Source organism: Mastigoproctus giganteus, chromosome 7 (genome assembly GCF_048544385.1).
Source record: "Mastigoproctus giganteus isolate SK-2022 chromosome 7, ASM4854438v1, whole genome shotgun sequence".
Classification (NCBI taxonomy): Eukaryota; Metazoa; Arthropoda; class Arachnida; order Uropygi; family Thelyphonidae; genus Mastigoproctus; species Mastigoproctus giganteus.
The window spans coordinates 159,771,681-159,795,711 of record NC_143581.1 but is presented as its reverse complement, the minus strand read 5'-3'; the positions used below and the strand labels follow the sequence as shown (position 1 = coordinate 159,795,711).

At 38.1% G+C, this 24,031-nt stretch overlaps 1 protein-coding gene across 1 annotated transcript in view; it reads right to left on the bottom strand.

The window, feature by feature from the left end:
• Positions 1 to 19,729, bottom strand: part of LOC150083287 (lipid storage droplets surface-binding protein 2-like) — a 143,227-nt gene extending 123,498 nt beyond the window's left edge. Inside the window, exons 1-2 of the mRNA XM_090378464.1 lie at positions 19,598 to 19,729; positions 6,356 to 6,611 (exon numbers count right to left, since the gene is read on the bottom strand). Of these exons, the coding sequence (XP_090234590.1) occupies positions 6,356 to 6,611; positions 19,598 to 19,729 (388 nt within the window). The remainder of the gene's footprint in view (positions 1 to 6,355; positions 6,612 to 19,597) is intronic.
• Positions 19,730 to 24,031: the final 4,302 nt, after the last annotated feature.

The following is a 24,031-nucleotide window of genomic DNA, read 5'->3' as shown; positions in this document are numbered from 1 at the left end:
GCAACTCCAGCAACTACTCCGGATCACCGAAGAATTCAGCAAGGACATCAGGATGGAATTTGTTCTAGACAAATGCAAGACCCACACGCTGCACCAGGGAAAATTAGTTGGCCGAAACTACCAGCTGCTGATTGGTAAAGAGATCGAAGCTATGACAGAAGGAGAGACCTACAAATACCTAGGGATGATGCAGGCTCAGCAGTTAGAGCATAAGGAAATCAAGAAGTGCCTAACAGAAAAATATCATCAGAGCCTCAGAAGCCTGCTGAAAGCAAAATTGAACGCAGGGAACACAGTTCCCTCCGTTCGTGGAAAGCCATAAACACCTATGCAGCTCCAGTACTAACATACACCTTCGGGGTCACACACTGGACTAACACCAAGCTAAAAGATATCATGCGAAAGACAAGGACAGTGATGACCAAGAGCCGCCAACACCACCCGAAATCAGCAATGGAGAGACTAACAATAGCTCGGAAAGAGGGAGGAAGGGGCCAACAGAAAACAGCGATAGTTAACCTGAAGGATTACTTCGAGAACAACACAGCACCACTCCACCAGGCCATAAGGAAGATAGATAAGTGGTATACCCCACTCAACCTATGCAAGGAACCCCCTCCCGCACAGACGGCACAAGAAACGAAATTAGAAAGATGGGCAAAGAAGACACTCCGTGGCAGACACTACAATGACCTCCACCAAGATCACATAGATAAAACTGCTTCCAATGCATGGCTCACAAGCGGGACGCTCTCCCCCGAAACTGAAGGATTCATGCTGGCCATCCAAGACCAGGTAATCAACACCAGAAACTAGAGAAAATACATCGCAAAGGAGCCCGGAATATCAGATGACACATGTCGACGATGCCACCTGGCCTCAGAAACGATCCAACACATCACCGCGGGGTGCAAGGTGACACGACCAGGTAGCCCGGATAATACATCAGAAGCTAGCGAGGGAATACCAGTTGACCAAAGAAAGTATACCATACTACAAGTACGAACCCCAGGCAGTACTAGAGACCCAAACCCACAAACTTTACTGGGACCGCGTCATAATAACGGATAAGACCATCCCGCACAACAGACTGGACATAACCCTTGTGGACAAGATGGAAAGGCTATCTACCTGATTGACATAGCGGTGCCCAACACTAGCAATGTCCTGAAAACCCATGAGGAAAAAATTAGGAAATACAGGAACCTCATACATGAGGTCAAGGAGGTGTGGCATATGCAAGAAGTATCGACCATTCCGATCATCGTGTCAACCACCGATATGGTGCCATGGTGCCATAGCAACCTAGCAGCAATAGGTCTCCCAGAGAACACATACAAAGAACTCCAGAAAGTCGCAATCCTGAACAACTGTAGGATAGTCAGAGATTTCCTCGACCAACAGTAACACCAGACATTACAACCACCCTGTGTACTTGGTAGCAGTACCCGTCACGGAGTGGAATCCCCCAATCAGGGAGAAATAATATAAGAGCAATAATAATAATGACATCCCAATGTTAGAACCAATGAGAGCTGCCGTATAAAATTTATATGTTTCGGATAAACTTGGGGCAAAAAATATATTTAATAAATAAATAAATACCGGTACTTGTTCATTAGTAGTTAAGTATTGTATATATATCCAACATACCTATCAAAGGCCACAGGGGCTTACATAGCAGAGGAACTGATATACGATGTGCAATGCAAACATTAACACATGCTAATAAGATAAAAGTATCAAGGCAAGGACAAAAAAAAAAAATTAAATAACAAAGTTAATACAAAATTTAAAAATTGTTTAAAATATTTAAGAGAGAGAGGGTATTAGTGTCTGTGAGGAAGAATGGGTCGGCGTCGAAATCTTTCCGACTTCAAACGCAAAATGATTGCGGAGTGATGCGGGTGCCAGTATCTCGGCAACAGTCAAGATACTGGCAGTTAAGTGCTCAGGTTATGTGGTGTCAGAAGTCTATTGTGACTGGTTCAACAGCGGTCGAACAACCATCCAAAGGTGAGACATAGGATTGTCACATGTGGTAGAAGCCCATGGTGAGCGTCCTGTGATTCGCCTCGTAACACAGCAGCGACGCAGCAGTGGTCCGGCTAACCGCCCTGACAACGTAGCAATATCAAGACCAATTCCCACATGGACCGAACACAGCTCGTATAGGTTTTGGCAGTAAACGGCCGTCACAGGTAACCATGCTCACTTGCGAAACACAAGAAATTGCCTTACATAAGCACGTCAGCACCGAACTACCAACATATGGAAATCTGTTGCCTGATCAGATGAATCCCATTTTCCAACTCTATCATGCTGATGGGCTTATTCGCATTTGGAAAAAGCAAAATGAGGCCAAAGCACCTTCAGCTGGATGGAGGCGGTGGTGTTATAGGTGGGGAACTGTTTTCGTGACATGCCCTGGGTCCTCTGATCACCGTTGATCAACGGATCGATGGGAACGCCTACCTTTTTTTTTTTTTTTTTTTATTTATTATTATTATTTTTTATTTTTATTTATTTTTTTTTTTTGTGGGTAGGTGGTTTTCGTCCACCCGCCACCCCACTCTTCTCTCTGGTGAGGCGTTGGGCATGCCACACTGTCATCAGGGGCCATCTTCTCTATTGGCCCCTTTCTTCTGTTTCCTACCCTCCAGTCTTTGCCTTCCTCCCTTACTTTTCTCTTGCACAACGTTTTTTTTTTTTTTTTTTTTTTTTAGTTTATATATATATATATATTTGTGTGTGGGTGTGTGTGTATATATATTTTTATATACACACACACTCATGCCCCCACAGGTCTAAATCTAAAAACATCAAAATTACTGCCCGACCTATTTGGCCCTAGAACAAGTTATCAGCGAACAACCCTACGCTCTGTTAAAATTACAACCGTTGCTCAAGAAACAGCGATCATCTCATTCTTAAATCTGGTCCTAGCCACTGAAATCCCAGGAAAGTAGGTGGCAGGACCCGCCAGAGTACTCTAGCTACAGTGGTACACCCGGTCAGCCTCCCCGTGGCATGGTGTGGTAACGTCGGGTCCCACTAGGGGCTCGGCGGCTAATAGACCGGAGGAACAAAGGGCACAACACAATACACAGCACATGACCCCCACACACTTCAAATCTCTGGCCCCGATACAATGTACACCCGCGGAGATGGGAGAAATCCCAGGAGCCGTTAGACACTAACATACCTTATACCTTATACCTTATACCTTTATATTGTGGCCGACCAAGTACACCCCTTCATGATGACAGTGTATCCGGGCAACTCTGGTGTCTATTAACATGAAAATACGCCATGACACAACATCCGGCAGGTTGCTAACTGGTTTCAGGAACATGATCATGAATTCTCCATTCTCCAATGGACACCCAAACTCAACCGATCTTAACACAAATGGGCATGTTTGGGACCTACTAGAAAGGACATTCGATGTTACGACCAGTCACCTGAACAATGCGCTGCCGGTTACTGGGCACATTGTACAACGCATGGATAGCACTACCATAGGAGATCCTGCAAAGCCGTGTTTGAAGTTCATGCAAAGACGTGTACGAGCTGTATTACAGACAAAAGGCGGCCCCACGAGGTAGTAATAGGTAAGTGTTGCTAATGCAAAACCAAATCGATGTAATTTAAATAGCTTCTTAACTTTGTAAGTCTCGCTCGAAATGGACAACTCCGTGCCGAAACGACGTTCTGGTTCATCACACGCAGCAGTAATATCATATACATACGCGATTATTAAAAACAAGAAATTTTATTAATGAGTGTTTGTTTCATAAAATTTTACATTTTTCTAACTCCAATAGAACTGCGTGTTTATTTTTAAACTTGAAATTTTTTTGTGGGGCGACTCCAACATCTCAGTTAGAGTACCACCAGAAATAACATACGTCCCAATTAAACTCGACTCCCTGCTACACCCACTCTAACATGCTAGATATTACGTGATCAGTACATCAATACTGTATATGTAATTTTCATCAGATGGAAGCAGTTCGGCGGGACTCCATCTCGAAGAACGTTTTTCGAAAAAGACTGAATTGTTCCGAATGGGAAGTACAGTTGTGGAAGTCTGATGGTTTGGGCCTGCTTTCCTTTGTACGGTATTAAAGGAATGTTTTTTTTTTTTTTTGGATATCTTGCAGAAATAACCATTATATGAGATTCTCTATAACGCCATTCTTCCGACAATGCGAACAATTTTATGGCTCGGGATTCCGCGCTTTTCAACATGTCTGCACACATAATACGCGTGTGACGGTATTATTTGTTTTGTTTTGATACTAATTACTGGTCCACTTAAATCACATCTGAATCCCATAGAATCACTGCGGCCGAATTAGAATAATGTGTGGGGCTTATCTACGGAGTGCAATATACGCTGGTGTTCAAAGAAAGTGCATCACCTAGGAATTTCGAATTTCTAACCCTTTTTCACGATGGTATGTTACATTAATGACAAGCATCACAGATAGAAATATAAACAAAAGATATTTATTAATAATTAAGGCAAAGCTAAGTAATATTTCACAGGTGCTTTCAAAATATTACAAAATGAGCATTCGCAACCTTTAACAACAGTTTTTATAAACACGACAATTATGCTGAAATGTTATCAGAAGCCCTCAATTTGCTCCAGTTTATCATTTTAAATGGAAAACAAAATGAAAAGTTCACCAGGTGCAAACTAATATTTAGTTGAACGCCTCTGGCCCTGATGACAGCAGCACACTGTCGAGGAATTGACAAAAACAATTTCTGAAGATAATCAACTGATAGTTCATGGTTACAAACACGAATTATGGCTTCCTAAAGTTCACGAAGGATGTTTGGTTTCTTTCTGGCAACTGCAGTTTCCACGTGATGCCAACAGTTCTCTATAGGATTTAGGTCCCGGCTGTTTCCTGGCCAGCTAACAGTGGTAATGGACCGTTCTTCCAACCAATTTTTCACCTGTAACAAATAAACACATTACTGTCGAACCTCTAATGCAGAAATGAAACTAAAGTAGTGCCTACTTACACTTTTCGCCCGATGATACGCAGCAGAGTCGTCCTGAAAGATGCAGTTACTTGGAAGGTTGAAATGGTCTCTAATGGTTGGCAGCAATTTGCCTTCCAATATAGCCAGGTATCCATTGGCATTTACGGAACCTTTTATAAACTGCAGGTGATCTACTCCGCGATACGAAATGCACCCCCATATCATTTTGGCAGGTAGGGAATTTCGCTGCAGACACCATACGGTCCGGATGGTATTCTTCACCACGTCTATGGCGAATCGTTTGTCTCCCCGATAGCCATGCAGGTTGAATTTCTTCTCATCCGAGAAAATAACTGACTTTCACTGCTCGGGGGGTCCATTCAACATGCTCCTTACACCAACATAATCGGCCCTTTTTTCATTTTTTGTGTGAGGAGGGGCTTCTTCTTAGGACGATGGGCTACAAGTCCATTTTTGAAGAGACGTCTTCTGACTGTTACTGCACTTGCTACCACTCTTGTATGTTCTTCCCATTCTCTTTTCAGCTCAGACGAAGCTTTACGGTTTTTAAGGCATAAGCACTTCAAACCGCGGTTCTGTTTTGTCGTAGAGACTCGTTTGCGTCCGGTTCTTTTTACCTATCAGCAGAACCAGTATTCTTGGTTTTGAAAAGAAATCTACTCACTGTCGACTGATTACAAGACACTCTATAAGCAATATGACGGGGAGAACATCCTCACGTAAAGCAACGATAGCACTCTTTCTTCGTGGCGTCAACTGCACGTAACTCGCCATCCTGACACAAGCAAGGAATGATTGCAACTCTTGCAGAACGTGCTTATATAGCTGAAAGTAACAGCTGATGCAATATTACGTAATCACCTACGCGTGTCAATCTTATCTGATGCAATTAAAATTGCATCAGATTTAACGATTAACGTAAAAATATTGCCATATATTTACGTTAATCGGACGACAATTACAATTTTAAGGGGTGATGCACTTTCTTTGAACACCAGTGTACTTGTTCAATCAGAAACTATTCTGTTGGAAGAATTGAGAAATATTACCGTCGACACATGTCATACATTGTTAAAAGGTGTTTCAAGAAGATTACATAATTATATTGCAGACCTCTAAAGGCGCCTAGCAACACATTAATTTCTTCCTGGCTCCTGCAAGGCCAACAGGTTATATTTTGCATACTTCACACTTGAGTCTATTATCGCAAATATTTTTACTTATATTATTTATTTGGAATTTATATACCAAAGAATTAATGAAATGAGCAAAAAATTATTCAATATTGTATCTATTACTGACTTGTTCGTAAAAGTCACGCATCACTTACTTTGTTTTTCAAATCTTAGAACAACTGGTTTCGCTTGTTCCGCTACAAAGGATATTGATTTTTCTGCACTTGTTAATGTGAAGTTGAAGATTTTGTTAGACTCTTTGAGATTTTCATAAGTATTAGAAGCGTAACCCCAAGCAAGATTTACAACTGGAATACTAGCAACTCTTTCGACAAAACGACTCTTCATTTCCGGTCTCTTGTTTTCAGCAGCGCCTCGTGCCATCCTAAGATGTTTCCTGTACATAGACCCCTGAAATTAGAATTTCTGAATTACTAAAAATATGCAAACTATCTTATTCAGTTATATTGAAAGTAAGACACCTAGTATTACTATGGTTAACCACAATCACTGCCATATGACTTCTGTGCTGTTTAAGATATAAATATTCGACACTAGTATACTTGTATGATCTACAGTGGATAATATCAGTATACTTTGGTATCAATAAACAAATGTTCTGTTTATCCCCCGGCACTACCACATACGTCAGAGGAGTTTACAACTACAGTATTTATTTAAAAAAATATATATACATTAATCCCATTTAGCGATCACGTGGGCTCGAATCATGGTCAACCCAAACGCCTGTAATACTGCTCTTGCGATGACCACTCAGCCACGTCAGGCCACAATACAGAAATTTTTTTAATGCAAAGACGAAGACACTGAAAAAGAGCAACCTGAGTTGTAAATATTGTAATTACTTACCACTCACACATGATCCAATTTTATGTATTACGTGATTTGGTACACATACCAATTTAAATGCGGACATAAAGCGTCCATGTTTAATTGAAAGCATTCAAAATTAATCAAACTGCGTGAATGCGTGTAGATGTCCGATTTGCTGTTTCTGTCACTAAATGACAACTGTAACTCCCTGCACCTACTCTAACAACGTCTTACCAACATGGTCGCTGAGAGACGAAATTTCTAACCCTTTAAACTTTGCATATCCGCAAAAATGAAGTATGAATTCTTTCAATTTACTTTTTTTGAATTAAGACTACTGGTCTCTATATACGAAGCTAATCCTTATCCTTATTCTCTTTTACTGTCAAGAAGCCTATATTTTACTGCCACGACAAGTGTCTCCTGATTCCCGGAAACCCAAATCTTAATGTGGATAATCAGGCAGGTAGATAATCATTTGTGCATGTGTAAATTGGCCTATGGACGTGAAGAATTTTATCATATTCCTAACTATACTGCCCTGACCTTGTATCATTGCCGAGTTAATGTTGTTAATAAAATTAGTAAGATGCAAATATTATAGTTATAGTCACAACATGGGAATTTAATAGGGAAGAGTCACAGTGTTTGGGTTAAGGCACGACCGGTGGTCTCCCACAACTGCACCATCAGTTCTCTTGTGGTATAACAAGTATACAAAACTCTGTAAATGCCAGAAGTACTCGTATATGTGGCATGTTGTAAGTGTACAGTATTGTGTTGGATTTGTTGTTTCTCTGGCTACTTGACCGCAGGGCCCCTGTGGCCCTGCTTTGCCCGCCACCACCACTATACCATGAGCCAGGCTGCCCATCATTCCCTGGTTGCTTTCCGCAGGGTCGTCTGATCTTCCTGGACGGAGTCCAAAAATAGGGAAGGATCAGTAAAGTTAAAATATAAAAATAAATTAAAAGAAGTTCTCAGAAAAAAGTTCACATCTCTTCACTTATAAATTTGCGGTAGGCTGGCAAAATTCGTAGTATGCGTCCTTACACTAGCACGTGATAAAAAAAATTTCAAACAACGATACTCGAAAAACTAATCTAAAGCTAATTTTTATTTAAAAATTGTATAATGACTGTAATATGCATATACTGAGTCTAAATCGGAGGTACTTAACCTTTCTATATAGCCATCATCATCATCATCATCATCATCATCAGCCATTTTCAATCCACTGCAGGATGAAGGCCTCTCCAGCAACTTTCCAGTTCCTTCTGTTTTGAGCACTGGCCATCCATTTACTACTCAAAAACTCATGAATTTCATCTATCCATCTCCGCCTTTGTCTTCCAGGTTTTCTTCTAGCTCCTCTTGGGTACCATTCTGTTATTTTCTTAGTCCATCTGTCATCATGTCTTCGAGCTATGTGTCCTGCCCAAGACCATTTTAGTTCTTTAGTTTTGATAAGAATGTCCTTTACTTGAGTTTGCTGCCTAATCCATGTGTTTCTCTTCTTATCTAACAGTCTGATTCCCAATATAATTCGTTCCATTCTTCGCTGTGTAGTTCTCAGCTTCTCTTCCATTCTTTTGGTGAGTGCCCAAGTTTCACTTCCATAAGTCATGGTGGGGAGTATACATTGATTCATTATTTTACGTTTCAGACAAACTGGGATATTGCTCTTCAGTATGTGACTATATTTCCTGAATGCTATCCATCCAAAATTTATTCTTCTCTTGACTTCCAGCCATTTATCATTATTACAGCTATTAACTTGTCCCAGATAAGTATATGACTCCACCTTTTCAATTACTGCTCCTTCAATCATTATTTCCCTTTCCGTGGCATACTTGTTCATCATTACTTTTGTTTTAGCCATATTCATCTTTAGTCCAAAATCCTTACTAACTGTGCATAACTGATTAAGATTTTCCTCTAATTCTTTGGGATTGTGGCTTATGACCACAATGTCATCTGCAAATCGTAAATGGTTTAGGTACTCTCCGTTCACATTGACTCCTTTCTGTGACCAGTCTAATCTTCTGAAAGCTTCCTCAAGGGCAGCAGTAAACAGCTTCGGAGATATTGTGTCTCCTTGTCGAACTCCTTTCTCGATTTTAAATTTGCTACTGTCTTTGTCTAGTCTAATAAAGGATGTAGCACTCTCATATATTTTCTTCAAAATCATAATATATGGAGTATCTATGCCTTGTCTTTCCAGTGCCCGAAACATTGCCTTATGCTGTATGGAGTCAAATGCCTTTTCATAATCCACAAATGCCAGGCATAATGGTGTTTTATATTCATTTGCTTTCTCCATTAGCTGTGATATTACGTGAAGGTGATCCATAGTTGAGAATCCTGTCCTAAAGCCAGCTTGCTCTTTCGGTTGATTCTCATCAAGTATTCTTTCTAATCTGTTAGTAATGACCCTTGTGAACAACTTGTAGATATGGGATAACAAGCTAATTGGTCTATAATTTCCAATTTCTGATTTATCTCCTTTCTTATGCAGCAAAACTATGATTGCATTATTCCACTGCTTAGGCATCACACCTTTTCTAATGCACTTTGTGAAGAGCCTTGCCAGTTTTTGTGTTATGTCTCTTCCTCCCAATTTTAACAACTCTACAGTAACTTCATCTTCCCCCGGGGCTTTCCGATTCTTCATTTTCTTCAATGCATGTTCTACCTCATCAGGAAGAATATCGGGTATGTCGTATGTGTTGCTACTTTGCAATCCATCTTCCCCACTGCTGGTATCATTCCCTCGTTCCTTGTATAATTCTCTATAGTAGTCTTCTGCTATTTGAATTATGCCTTCTCTGCTGTTTATAAGTACACCATCGCTATTCTTCAGTTTCAGTATCATTTGTCTTTCTGTATTACTGCTCATGGCTGCTGATTTAAATCCTTTGTTTTCCCTTAATGCTTGTTCTACTTTTCTTGTGTTAAATCTTCTTATGTCCTCTCTGAGTCTCTTTCTAATGGCTTTGCATAACTCAGTATACTCAATTTTCTCCCTGTCAGTGTTTTTCGTGCTCTTCATTTGTCGTCTTTGGTTCATCATGACAAGTGTTTCTTGACTAATTTTTTCTTCTTTGGATTTCTGTTTCCCTATAGGTTTCTTGGGCTTTATCACTTTCAGAAAGTTGTAATATTCCTCGTCGATATCTTGGTCCTGAGCAGTCTGCAGAAGCTCAAACTTGTTCTTAAGTTCCAGTACATACTGCTTTTTCTCCTCCTCTGTTATTTCAAAGACCTTTGTATTATTTACTCGAGTCAGTTTTTTCCTTTCCTTTCCTACATCTATATCAAGTGTACATCTTACCATTCTATGATCACTTCCAACATTTACCTTATTCAGGACGGTAACATCCTTCACAATATATCTTCTGTTAGTGAGGATGAAGTCGATTTCATTAGTTGTTGATCCATTTGGACTCTTCCATGTCCACTTCCTGTTCACCCTTTTCTTGAAAAAAGTGTTCATTACTGACATTCCTTGAGATTCTGCAAATTCCACAAGTCTTTCACCTCTATCATTTCTTTCACCAATTCCAAAATTTCCTATAGTTACTCTTTCTGCGCTGTTTTGCCTTTTTCCAACCTTAGCATTGAAGTCCCCCATGATAATAGTGTAGTGGTTTTTCTGCTCATCTACACGACTCTCAATTTCAGTGTACATTTCTTCAACCTCTTCATCATCATGGCTCGATGTTGGTGCATAAATCATTATAATCTTTAGCTTGTACCTCTTAGAAATCTTGAGTATTAGTCTTGACACCCTTGGTGATGTACTTTTGAATTCCAAAATGTTGTTTTTAAAATCTTTATGGACCAGAAACCCAACTCCACCTTCACTCCTTTCACTGTTTCCATTGGTGTACAGCAGATTTCCACTTGATAAACTTATAAGTGATTCATTTCTTCTTCTTGTTTCAGCCAAACCGATGATATTCCAATTCACATTTTCTAATTCCTTTTCCAGTTCTAATATCCTGTCTTCACCGATGAGTGATCGTACGTTATAACAGGCCAAGTTCAATTTCCGTGCATGGCAGCCTGGTCGTACCCAGAGATTCTTAGCACCCTCTGCTTCCACTCTGATCCTCTCGCTGCCGTAAGAGGGAGAGTGAAAGCTGCTGGGGACTGAGGGCCATTTGTATTGTTGTGCTCTCATTGCTGGAGGGTTTGGTCTTTTCCTCTTCACGCTGACCAGGCGTCTTGAAGAGAACCACTCTACACGTTCGTTGCCACCTAAGTGACGTAACAGGGCTTACCATCGAGAAGGTGTGCATGAGTGGATTTTAGGGAGGCAGGCCAACCGGACTTCTCCTAAATCTTCTGTAATAGAGAGATATTGGATCCATCAGTGTTTTAGGCTGAGTGTCTGATAACACACAGGATACCTGTTCCCCTCTAAGCCCCTCTATATAGCCACTCCCTTTCAATTTTTACCAGCAGCCTTACCCTCCTTAGTTTCAAAAAATTGTAAATACAGGGTCAGATAATTCGATTTTTGAAACGATTTGTAATTTAAAACTATTTTGTATCCACTAATTAAAACTTCTTGAAAAAGGTAGAAATGAAGCAAATACAACAATTTCTCACCAACCGCAGCGGGTACAAAGCACCATGTTTGCAAGACTAAGCTACCGACAAAACAGGGGATCTGGGGAAAAACAAATATGTTAATGAAATACAGTATATGGAAAAAAAAATCGCAGTGTATTTCATTTTCCATTTATACAACATAAAAACGATGATAATGTTGGTAACACAATTCAATAAGAAACAGATAACAAGACGGATGCATACATAAACACAAGGTATGCAAATTCAAGGTATGCATATATAAACACAAAGCGTTTTCCTAGGCTGCACCTTCATTTGATACGATGAAACATGGCAATCTACATAGCATGGCGAAAACAAGTCTAATACACCCGGGGAAAATGTAAATATTCGTCAAACAAGTGAAAATCTACAGCAGCAGCAAGAATCCACGTGACACGCACTGTATACACTAGAACAGCGAGAGTTTTTCGCATAATAGATTTTGGCTATACTCAAGATTATTGGTACACATCCGGAGGAAGTGGCTTCTATTGCTTGAATCCGTCCCGAATTACTGGCTTAAACTAACCTAACCTTTTTTTTTTTTTTTTTACTAGTCAAAAATGAAAGTCAATTAAAAAAACCCACACTTCTTTTGCTTGTACTCGTCCCGAATTTGGCTATGCCTGCAACACGGTGACAAGGGGTACCGATAATCTGGAGTTCAACCTAGATTTTTTCGGAAAATCGATTATAAATGTAATATATCAAAAAAAAAAAAAAAAAATAATGAGATAAATTTACACATTGCATACATTATTTATGAATCACATTACATGCTTATACAGCTTTAAACTAACTGTCAAGTTTTTTCTGTTTGAACGATGTCGGTTTATTTCCACTGCAAAATTTTATACTTTATTCAAGCATTTGCATTCAATTCTTTGTTTCGATTTGGCTTACCCTAGTAGTAGAGACTGAAGGGTGTTAAACGCTTCACTGGCTGCTATTGCTTTTGCTTGGTGTATTTTGTTCATTCTCTTCATTTTCAATTTCTGTGGTCTGCATGTTATACTGTACAAGTTCTCAGCTGGACATAGTTTGATGTTAAAAGGAGCTTCTTAGACCGTCATTGGTAGAAGGAAAAGTTTCACAATGTACCCGACAAGTAGCTTTAACCAGTTTTAGTAACTAAAAAGTACAGTATTTTGTACCTTCAAAATATAAATCGATAAAATTAAAATTTAAATCAGATACCGTTTGACTCCTATTAGAAATCTATATTAGTTTCATCAGAAACTAATATAGACTTCTACAGGAGGGGGTAACTGGTGGAAATATCGAATCGAAGTCGACTTGAACACCTTCCAAAAAACTAAAAGAGCTTTTCGGAAATTTGGTGTCAATCTAAACTTCCTTGTAGAGCAATGCCCGAACATCTAAAATATACTCGTACTTCGATTTATCTCGAAATTTAATGAATAAAAAATTCCACAACTATTGGTTCAATTAGGATGACGACGAATTCATTTAAAAAACCCAAACATAAAATTGATCAATCAAAATTTTATATTTGATCAAAATCAACATGCTCAATGGCAGATAGACGAAATGTAAGCAATGCATACATTACAATGTTAGATAGTGTATGGATTACATTACATTTCAGACGCTTTCGATTATCAAATTAAAACATGCGCAGTTGCGGGAACCACCGGTTGTCACCCCAAACGCTATGTACACTCTCAAATTAATGTACCTTAGTAGGCGCCTCCGTAGCCAGGTGGGAAGGAGCAGCAGCACTAGTGCGTAGCACACGCTCCTTGATTAGACCGGGGTTCGAGCCTGTCACCACCAAATACGGAGGATGCGGAAAGGTCAGGGAATGACCACCGCATATCCCGGAGCAATATGGCCTTAGTTGCTAATGTTCCTAAAAACCAAATAACAAACAAACAAACCTTAGCGATGAAAAAACTTCTATATTTACTCAGGAAGTCTTTACCAAAATCTCGCTACTAGTACGTGAAGGAAAATTGTGCAGTGAGGTTTGTATAGCGCTATTTGAGGGGAGGGGGCTATTGAGCTATTAACCCGATATTTGCTACAAAAGTCCGGAGGAATATTCTTTTTAAATAGGTGCTGAAATTTTGAAAAAGATAAGAACTGCGTCCACATTTACGGCAACTTTTATGTGCGGGAAAAACTAGAGAAGGGGGAGCGAAATCGAAATTATACCTAAAGCCACCACACGGCGACCAACAAAACCAGTCCCGACAAGGGTCGGGGGGGGGGGGTCTACAGTAATCGAGCCCGCAATTCATCTTCAAGGAGCTCGGCCGAGACCTTGATATTACATTTTAAGCAATTAAATTCATTTTGAATAATTGACAAAAAAAAATTAAACAAATAAAATAATAATAATGTTTTTATTTTATTAATTTTTTTTCCTTATTGACTTTTTAATCTCAACATCTATTGCGCCGTGGCTTGCGTTATCTCTCAACTTCCCACAACAAAGCATGCAATGAACACTTAATATCTATCCGACTTTTCCTTTAAAGTAATTCCGACACTTTAATTTATATTTTAATCTATATCAATTAAATACTTTCGTTTATATAGATTTCTTTGTGGAGACTGGGTCGGGGGGGGGGATATTGAATCGTAATTGTTCCTAAAACCTTCCAGGGAACTACAAGATAATAATTATCTTGTTAATTTACAAGATAAATTACCTAACAAGATAATATCAATCTGATATTATCTTGTTGGGTAAAGGTCATATTTGAATTTACACCGGTGTTCAAAGAAAGTGCATCACCCCTTAAAATTGTAATTGTCGTCCGAATAACGTAAGTATTGGCAATATTTCTTACAGATTGCATCAGACAAGATTGACACGCGTAGATGACGACGTAATATTGAATCAGATAAGATTAACACGCTTAGGCGATGACGTAATATTGCATCAGCTGTTACTTTCAGCTATACAAATTTGTATAAGCACGCTCTGCAATACTGTAGTTGCAGTCATTCTTTCCTTGTGTCAGGATGGCGAGTTACGTGCAGTTGACGCCACGAAGAAAGATTGCTATTGTTGTTTTACGTGAAGAAGGATGCTCTTCCCGTCATATTGCTTATAGAGTGTCTTGTAATTAGTCGACAGTGAATAGATTTCTTTCCAAACTCAAGAATACTGGTTCTGCTGATAGGTAAAAAGGAACCGGACGCAAACGAGTCTCTATGCCAAAAGAGGACCGCGTTTTGAAGCGCTTATGCCTTAAAAACCGTAAAGCTTCTTCGTCTGAGCTGAAAAGAGAATGGAAAGAACATACAGGAGTGATAGCAATTGCTGTAACAGTCAGAAGACGCCTCTTCAAAAATGGACTTGTAGCACGTCGTCCTAAGAAGTAGATCACCTGCAGTTTACAAAAGGTTCCATAAATGCGAATGGACACCCGGCTATATTGGAAGGCAAATTGCTGCCAACCATCAGAGACCATTTCAACCTGCCAAGTAACTGCATCTTTCAGAACAATTCTGCTCCTTGTCATTGGGCGGAAAGTGTAAGTAGGAACTTCTGTGGTTACTTTAGCTTCATTTTTGCATTAGAGGTTCGACAGTAATTTGTTTACATTTTGGCTGGTGAAAAAATGTCTGGAAGAAAAGTCCATTACAACCGTTAGCTGGCCAGGAAACAGCCGGGACCTGAATCCTATAGAGAACTGTTGGCATCGTATGGAATCTGCAGTTGCCATTAAGAAACCAAAGACCGTTTGTGAACTTCAGGAAGCCATAATTCGTGTTTGGAACCACGAACTATCAGTTGATTATCTTCAGAAATTGACCTTGTCAATGCCTCGATGGTGTGCTGCTGTCATCAGGGCCAGAGGTGGTTCAACTAAATATTAGTTTGCACCTGGTGAACTTTTCATTTTGTTTACCATTTAATGATAAACAGATGCAAATTGTGGAATTCTGATAACATTTCAGCCATAATTGTCTTGTTTACCAAAACTGTTGTATAAAGGTTGCAAATGCTCATTTTGGAATATTTTGAGAGCACCTGTGAAATATTACTTAGCTTTGCCTTAATTATTAATAAATATCTTTTGTTTATATTTGTGATGCTAGTCATTAATGTAACATACCATCGCGAAAAAAGGTTAGAAATGTGAAATTCCTAGGTGATGCACTGTCTTTGAACACCAGTGTATGTATAGAGAAACTCGAAATTTTACGAAAAAAAATTTCCGAATTTCTATTAGTCCGGTTTTAATAAAATTTGGGGCAGTTAGCCAAATTTATGAAAACGACTGAAATATAAAATTTCATCGAAGCCCGTCAATTTGGGGTCGAGTTACTTTCTATATGAAGACAGTGAAGAGAATAAAATGCTTTACGCGTATGCGAACACGCCGAAAGAAAGAAAAACCCTTTCGGCTACACGAAGGAATGGAAGAATATTGACGTTGTTAATATATATATTTCATTAAATAATATTATATTATAAATTCTGAAGTTGATATTTTTTTTATTCCTTGTGAACCTAACCATGCCATTTGATATGAAACCGGTAAATTAAAATTTAGGTGATTTAAAACCAATTTAAAATTTCATTGAACAAAATTATTCAAAACAACGAAGGGTAACAAATAAAGTACTAAGATTTGTTCGGTACATTTGGGAGAACAATTCTTACTAACCAAGTTGTTGACGAAGTAAACCTAACTGCCAACCATAATCGAATGAAGAAATTATAACTTCTCGATTGTGCCATCACTGCTAATCACTTGAATAATATGAGTTTAATATAAGTATAATAGAATGAATCGATAACTTCTCTATTATGCCCATTACTAATAATTATTTGGTGAAGAGGGATGACACTCTCGAAGAAATACCTCATCACGGCCCTGCTTGTACAAATACGTAATAAACAGGAGGCAAGGAAATATGACATGGCGAATTTCATCTGTTCATGAGCTTTTATCATAACGTTAATGCCGACCGGGCTAGCCAGGTTGGTAAAGTACCTAGCAACCCAAAGGTAGCGAGTTCGAATCCCGGCTTGGATCAGAGTAAAAATCCCAAAACTTTGGGAGGTGCATTATGGCCACAGAAACCGATGCGCTAACAAAAAAAAAATTAAATAACTTTAATAGTTATTATAAATTTAATGAACTTTATAACTCATCTTATTTACGATATCGCCAATAAGAAAATAGTAACCGAAGTGTGTTATACATAATGTTGTAGCAAAGTGAATGAACGTTGGAAAAACTTATTCAACGTAATCACATCACAGTAAATATATTTACATAAACGGATTACTTTATATTAACATCATGCACTATGGTTTACAGGAAAATGTCACCTCCCGGAGAATTTTTTCGAAACTGATCCATACAGGGGTTGCGGTATCATAAGAGGACTGTTCAATAAAAAAAAAATGATAATTTTTTTTTTCATTATTAATCATCCATATTTTGATAGTCCTTTTCAAAGTAGACCCCATTTGATGAAATGCACTTAATGGAACGTGTTTGCCATTCTTCAAAAACATGTTGGAAGCCATTTTTTGATGTGCGTTTGAGAATCGCTTCCGATGATTTTACACCTTCCGACGACTGGAAACGTTTTCCTCGCAGCTCCTTCTTTAACTCTGGGAATTAAAAAAAAAAAATCGCTGGGTTCAAGGTTGGAGCTGTAGGGTGGATGAGGAACACATTTTACATTAATGCTGGCTAAGTACTCGATGACAGTGTGAGCAATGTGAGGTTTCGCATTGTCGAAATACAGCATCCACCCACAAGCGTGCAGTTTGGTAGTTTGAGACGAATGCGATCCTGCAAAGTGTGCAGTACAGTTCTATAGTAAGGTCCCGTAACATTTGCATGATGTGGCACAACATAGAAAAAAGAAGAAAAACTCTTTATTGCATACAAAGGCACATGCCGTACAAATACCCTTCACGGCTAAAAGCCATGAAAGCCAGGGGTTTACAGTAGAGGCTAATACAATGTAATAAACAAGGATGATAGATAGGAGAGAAAAAAAAAACAATATTATTACTAATTATACAAGTGTAGGATTAAACATGTTGGTAAACCATTCCTTGAATGTCAAAAAAGATGACCATAGCCTTTCCTGCAGAAGCCACAACTTTTGCTTTTTTCGGTTTTGTCGATGGCGTAGACTTCCAAACAGAGCTTTGTTACTTATTCTCTGGGTCGAAATGATGAAGCCATGTCTCATTTGCCGTTATCACCTTGTACAGAGCCTCACTATCTTCAGTAATCATCCATTGCAGCTTCTGACAAACCCACATGCGAACTTGCTGTTACTCAGGTGTGAGTAGTCTTGGAACCCATACGCAAACAAGTGTGATATGCAAATATTATGGAGAATACTGTGCTGCACACTTCCTACTGATGTTCTCAATGTCTTTGCAGTTCATTACTGTTATACGGCGATCTTCTCTCACGATTACAGAAGCAGTGTTTGTGGTTTTTGTGGTGACATCAGTGGTTGGAGATACAGGACTGCCGATTTTATCACGTGCATCTTTAAACATCCTAAACCACCTGCTGTGCTATGTGGAAGCGTAGATTCACCATAAGATTCACCGATTTTTGCGATTTGATCACGTGCATCTTTAAACATCCTAAACCACCTGCTGTGCTATATGGAAGCGTAGATTCACCATAAGCTTCTTTTAACATTTCATGTTTTCTTGAATCGGAAACAAAATTTGAGAGCAGCATACTGTTCCTGGGGTGTCAGGTTCATTGTTAAGTAGGCGAAACTTAACAGGCATAAAATTGACCGACCGCATAGCATGCGCAGTTGCTATGTGATGGAACTTTGTTTGGTCTTGAATTCCACAGCTCAGATAGAAATAGCAAGCAGTACGGTTGTTCATAAAAACTTATAATCATTATTGAACAGCCCTCGTATTATATGAAAGCAAAAGTTTAAATTCTACAAAAGCATCGCTCATTTGAAAATGATACATTTATCATCTGTAAATAAAACGGACATATGTGAATATAAAAATAACTGAAAAATTATAACAGCTAATGTTTTATTGGAACAATGAACTGCTGAATTTTCTATTTATTTTAATTAATTATTATCATTTATAACATTATTTATTTATATGCTTAGTCGGTTTACATGTCTATTTTGGATTTTTTGTAAATTATGTTAATAAATTTAATTCCAGAAGTCGAATAAATATCATTCACATATATGAAACTTGTTGTGGTTTATAAGCTTGTTGTATTAAGGGATAATTCTAAATTAATTTATCCCTATTCGAAGATTCTATTTACAAAAACCTATCGGTTATAATAACAACATACTATTAGTATATGAATTTTTGACTCTCGGAGTCCTCGTTACTGAACGCCAGGGGGGGGGGGCTTTATAGAAAGACCATGAAAAAAAATTATATCCATACCCATTATATCCATACAATATAAGACCCAGATTCCTTGACAAACAGTTACACACTGCGTTTAACGGAAATGGAATAAAAACTTTCCATCCCCTTATCTTCTACTGAACTGAAGTACGTTATTCACTTGCTTAATTAACAGCCTACAACAGTCAAGTACATTTACAGTATTAATAAACCACCGCATGAGGTTACAGGCGAATTATTTTCTATAACACATTAATTTCGCATGCCAATATATCATATTTATATTATCATTTTATACAGACATTTATATATTAATTAAAACTAATAAGATAAGTTATTTTAATATTAGAAGAAAATTAAATGAACGGGTGTGATTTTTGTCACTATATCATCTATCGGAGTCATGCTCAAATACAGTGTGGACAATCTGCTCCTGGCTATGGAATACTCCTAAACATATCTGAAATTTTTTTATTTTATTTCATTCTGTAATCATTTAAAAAATTAATAAAAATTCATTATGAATAATTCAATTTTTTTTTTTTTTTAATCCTAAATGTGAACTCACCTTCGCACTTAAGATGGTATTCCAAGCTGCTTGGACTATCCTACAAGGTTCACGAAGCCACACTTTTATAGATACATGAGAAAGAAGAGGGACAAAGTTCGCACTGCCACGAGTGGAATTTCTGTGTAACATTAAGAGAACTCTGACCCGAATTATCGGCTATCGTCAAAGAATGACATGTGTTGATCATGCCGTAGAAATACCCGCTGAGAGAGAGACAGAACGATGGCAAGAATTTAGTAATATGTGAAACAAAAATTAAACTCGTATGCTTCAAATATCTCCGAAGCAATGTGAAAATCACTGAAAAAAATTATTTTAAGAAATATGAAAATCATTTAGATGAAAATAAGATGAGCGAGTATTTTTTTTTTTTTTTTTTTTTTTGTGAAATGAACAAAAACAAAGTAAACCATGAACACTGATACTTAGAAACAAGTGCTGCTGGCTGGAATGACATAATAGTCTTCTCACTGTGGATAGGAAGAAAGAAAAGTTCTAGGCTGCACTTAACAAATTTGCCTCGGCTATAATAATAATAAAAGCATATTTCAAAAAGTAAGTTTGCCTTTCTTCACATGAGGATTTCGCCCGCTTATATTTGTAGTCTCCAGACAAGCTTGATTGCAACTTTGAAGTTTATGGTGGTTTGATGTCTTAAAAAAATAATAATAAATAAAATACTATACCATAAGTACTGTCAGTGACAGTGAACATTCACCGGTTGCGAACGAAGCGGTTCAAATCCACGTGACCACAAACTGGAGTTAACAGTGGCGGTTATGGTCTTGCAGTCTGTATCTTGTACTTTACTACCTATGTCCACATAGGTAGTAAAAACAGAATTTTTTTTTAACCAAGGATTTATGGGATATATTGTATATTCTACCTTCCCTCATAAGTCGTTAGTTAAACATCAGAAAAGTGAATGGTCTGATTAAATTAGGAAAAAAATAATAATAATAAATAACTCGAGGATGAATTTGTTTGGCGCAACTCAGGATAAAAACTGCGAACCATGCGTCACAGTGATTGTTTGATACGTTTATTCAGCCCAATAAGTGCATATCTGGAAAGCAGGTAGCCAAAGAGTCTTCTGTTTCTTCTTCTCGTGTGATAATATTCTACAGAGCGTCAACGATGTGAATGCAGAACAATCAGGACGTCCCAAGCACGTTATGCAGATTCAATACTGTAGTTTTCCATTGCCTTCCAAAACCAGTATCATATAAAAAGTCCAAGGGACGACGTGCGTGTTGTGCGGCTGAAAAACGTGGAATAACCGAAGGGATTAAAACCTTGCTCCTCTAAATCGGCTAACTCAGTTACGATTGAAGAAGCTTTTAATAATTCCTTCTGTCTAAAACGGGAGTTGGCCTTTCCAAACAAGTGTAGAAAACACTACACTGTCACTGAGGATCCCTTCTATTTATTTATTCTTTATCAATAACACATAACTGATGATTATGTGTTATAGAATCTATGAAAATTCACTAATTGGGCACTGATGGACGATTTTCCACTTTTCTTAGAAGGTATTCATAAGAGAGGCTCACAAATAGTAATAATTAATAAAGTTATTATTGTTACTATTTCGATTAACATCGATGTAGAGGTCAATGAAGTCATATTTCTGCTGAAAACGAATGTTACAACGAACCTTGACATTTTATGACATTTCCTTTTGAATCATGCAGAACAATGAAATAGTTCAAAAGGTAAAAATTATAAGCTGGTAACACCTTGTCGCATACATAATATAAACAGCCCAAGTTCATGCATGAAACAGATATTTTTACCTAAATTTGAACAGGATTTTCCGGTAGGTACACAAGCACAGAACTTTTCCTCTTTTATATATATATATAGGGTGTTTTAAAATTTCACGGAATATAAAAAAATTTGTATATGTAGGAGCATATTTTACAGCTAGAAATAAGAAAAATAAGTTTCTACGTATTTAAAAAAATTCCAAGTAATAAATATCAATCGTAAATTACATAATGGTGTAAAATGATAAAAACTCTTTATGTTCAAATTTATGTCATAAAACAGCCTTTATATAGTGCACAAACATACGTACCAACACCGATATGATTAATATTAATTATAGTAAGTAGCCTCGGTAATCCAAAACAATTAGGGCCGAAGGTATTGCAGGTAGTCAATTTTTTTCCCGATAATCGATTTTAAATGCACTTTATCTTCAGAATAAAACGGAAGCAGGCAGTGATAAGCAGTGATAAGCTGATTTTTGATCGACAGGTTCGCTAATTTAAAAAAAAAAGAAAGAAAAAAAAAAGTGACTTGGCAAGAGAAAAAAAAAAACAATTTGTATTCAAAAATGCCAGAATCTAGCATTCGGTCACTATGCAAGGTTCTCTAGTAATTCTTTCTCTTTTATTTCTTCATATCCCCCCCCCCTCTTTTTTGTTGGCGGGATTCGTTTTGCTGCAATATTCCTTATTGGTGCGGATTTAGTCCACCGAGGAAAGCGCGGGGATTACTGCTTGAGGATACCATCTTCTCCCATCAGCTTACCGTCTTGAATCAACCAAACCAGCCATGTACCTTTTCCAATTCCCTGGGTGAATCAAACATAGACATCTCTCTAGCTACAGCCCGTATTGCTCCTTATATTATTGACTGGCACGTAGAAACTGACCTAACGACAAGTGACCATCGCTCCATCGTCTTCCTGCTGGGATCAACTCTTCCTCCTCAACAACCTCTTCGTAATCTCATACGTTACTCTCTTAGAAACATAAAATGGGAACGTTTTAATCGTTCCGTTCTCTCTCAATTGCCTGAAGACAACCTAGAAAATTTTAAATCTCTTACCACCGAACAACTAGCACTGCAGATTCAAAACATTATCATCACTGCAATTCAGAAATCTACGCATAAAAAGAAACTAAAAACTAACTGCACACCTTGGTGGAATAACGAACTATCCTCTACTCGGAAACTTGTACATAAAGCCAGAAGAAATTTTCAGCGTAAACGGCGTACTTGGCCTCAAGAAGAAGTCAACAGATTACATGAAGAATACAAAACTCTCAAAAGAAAATACGTAAAATTGATTTATGAAAGCAAATTGCAATCCTGGCACAATTTTGTCCGTACGTCTGGAAATAATAATCCTTGGGGCGTCATCTATAAAATTGCTAAAAATAAAATGATCTTGGGTGACATTTTTAACTCCATTACCTCCAACAGTATGGAAACTATTACACTAACAGACTCCATAAATGCCATCTTGGACCAATTGCTGCCTAACGATGATCTCACTATTGACACTTCACACCATCTATCTATTCGTGATCTAAACCAAAAATACCTTCCTTTAGAAGAAACAAGTCCATTCACTGCAGAAGAACTTACTTCAATCTTGAATAAAATTCAGTCAAACAAATGTCCTGGCGATGACCTGATTGACAACATATTTATCAAACACTTTTATGACCTAAGGCCCAAAGTTCTACTTAAATTATTCAACAACTGCTTAAATACTGGAACGTTTCCCAAACCGTGGAAACACGCCATTCTTAAGATTTTACATAAACCTGGTAAGCCACTAGATAATGCGAGATCCTACCGCCCCATAGCCTTGCTCTCTCACCTGGGAAAAGTGTTAGAGAGATTAATTGCCAATAAAATAACCACACTGCAGGGAGCCACAAGCTCCACATCCTCTCTTCAATACGGATTTAGGCAAGGGCTTGGATGCGAAGATGCCTTATTAGAACTCCACCACCTCATTGACTGCTCCACTTCCAAGTACGTTATGGCAATCTTTATCGATTTTGAGGGCGCTTTTGATAATTTATGGTGGGAAAGTGCCCTCAGCAGACTCCGTTCCAATCACTGCTCTCTTCAGCTTTATAAACTTGTTAGAAACTATTTTGCTGATCGCACCGTCACCGTCATCACTAAAAGCACGAAGATTAACAGATCTGTCTCCCGTGGTTGCCCCCAAGGATCAATTTTAGGTCCCTTGATTTGGAACCTAGTTCTCGATGATTGGCTGCTTAGGACGACTGAATTTCAAAATGTGCAACAACTTGCGTATGCAGATGACATTATCATTTTAGTGAATGGAAACTCAAGATCTGAATTAGAACTCTATGCCAATAAAGTACTCTTTGAACTATCGTCCTGGTCCTCTAAGAACAAATTAAAATTATCCCCAACAAAATCGAAGATCATGATTTTTAAACAAAAATTAGACTATCGCAGACCACCAGTTGTAAAACTTGACAAGAAATCACTTCCACTTGTCCGAAGCACCAAATTTTTAGGAGTCATCATCGACGACCGCTTTTCCTTTACTGAGCATATTCAACATCTGTCTGTCAAAGTTAAGAGTTTTACCGCAATGCTGCTCCAAATTACCAGACAAGACTGGGGACTGAACACTAAAACCCTACATCT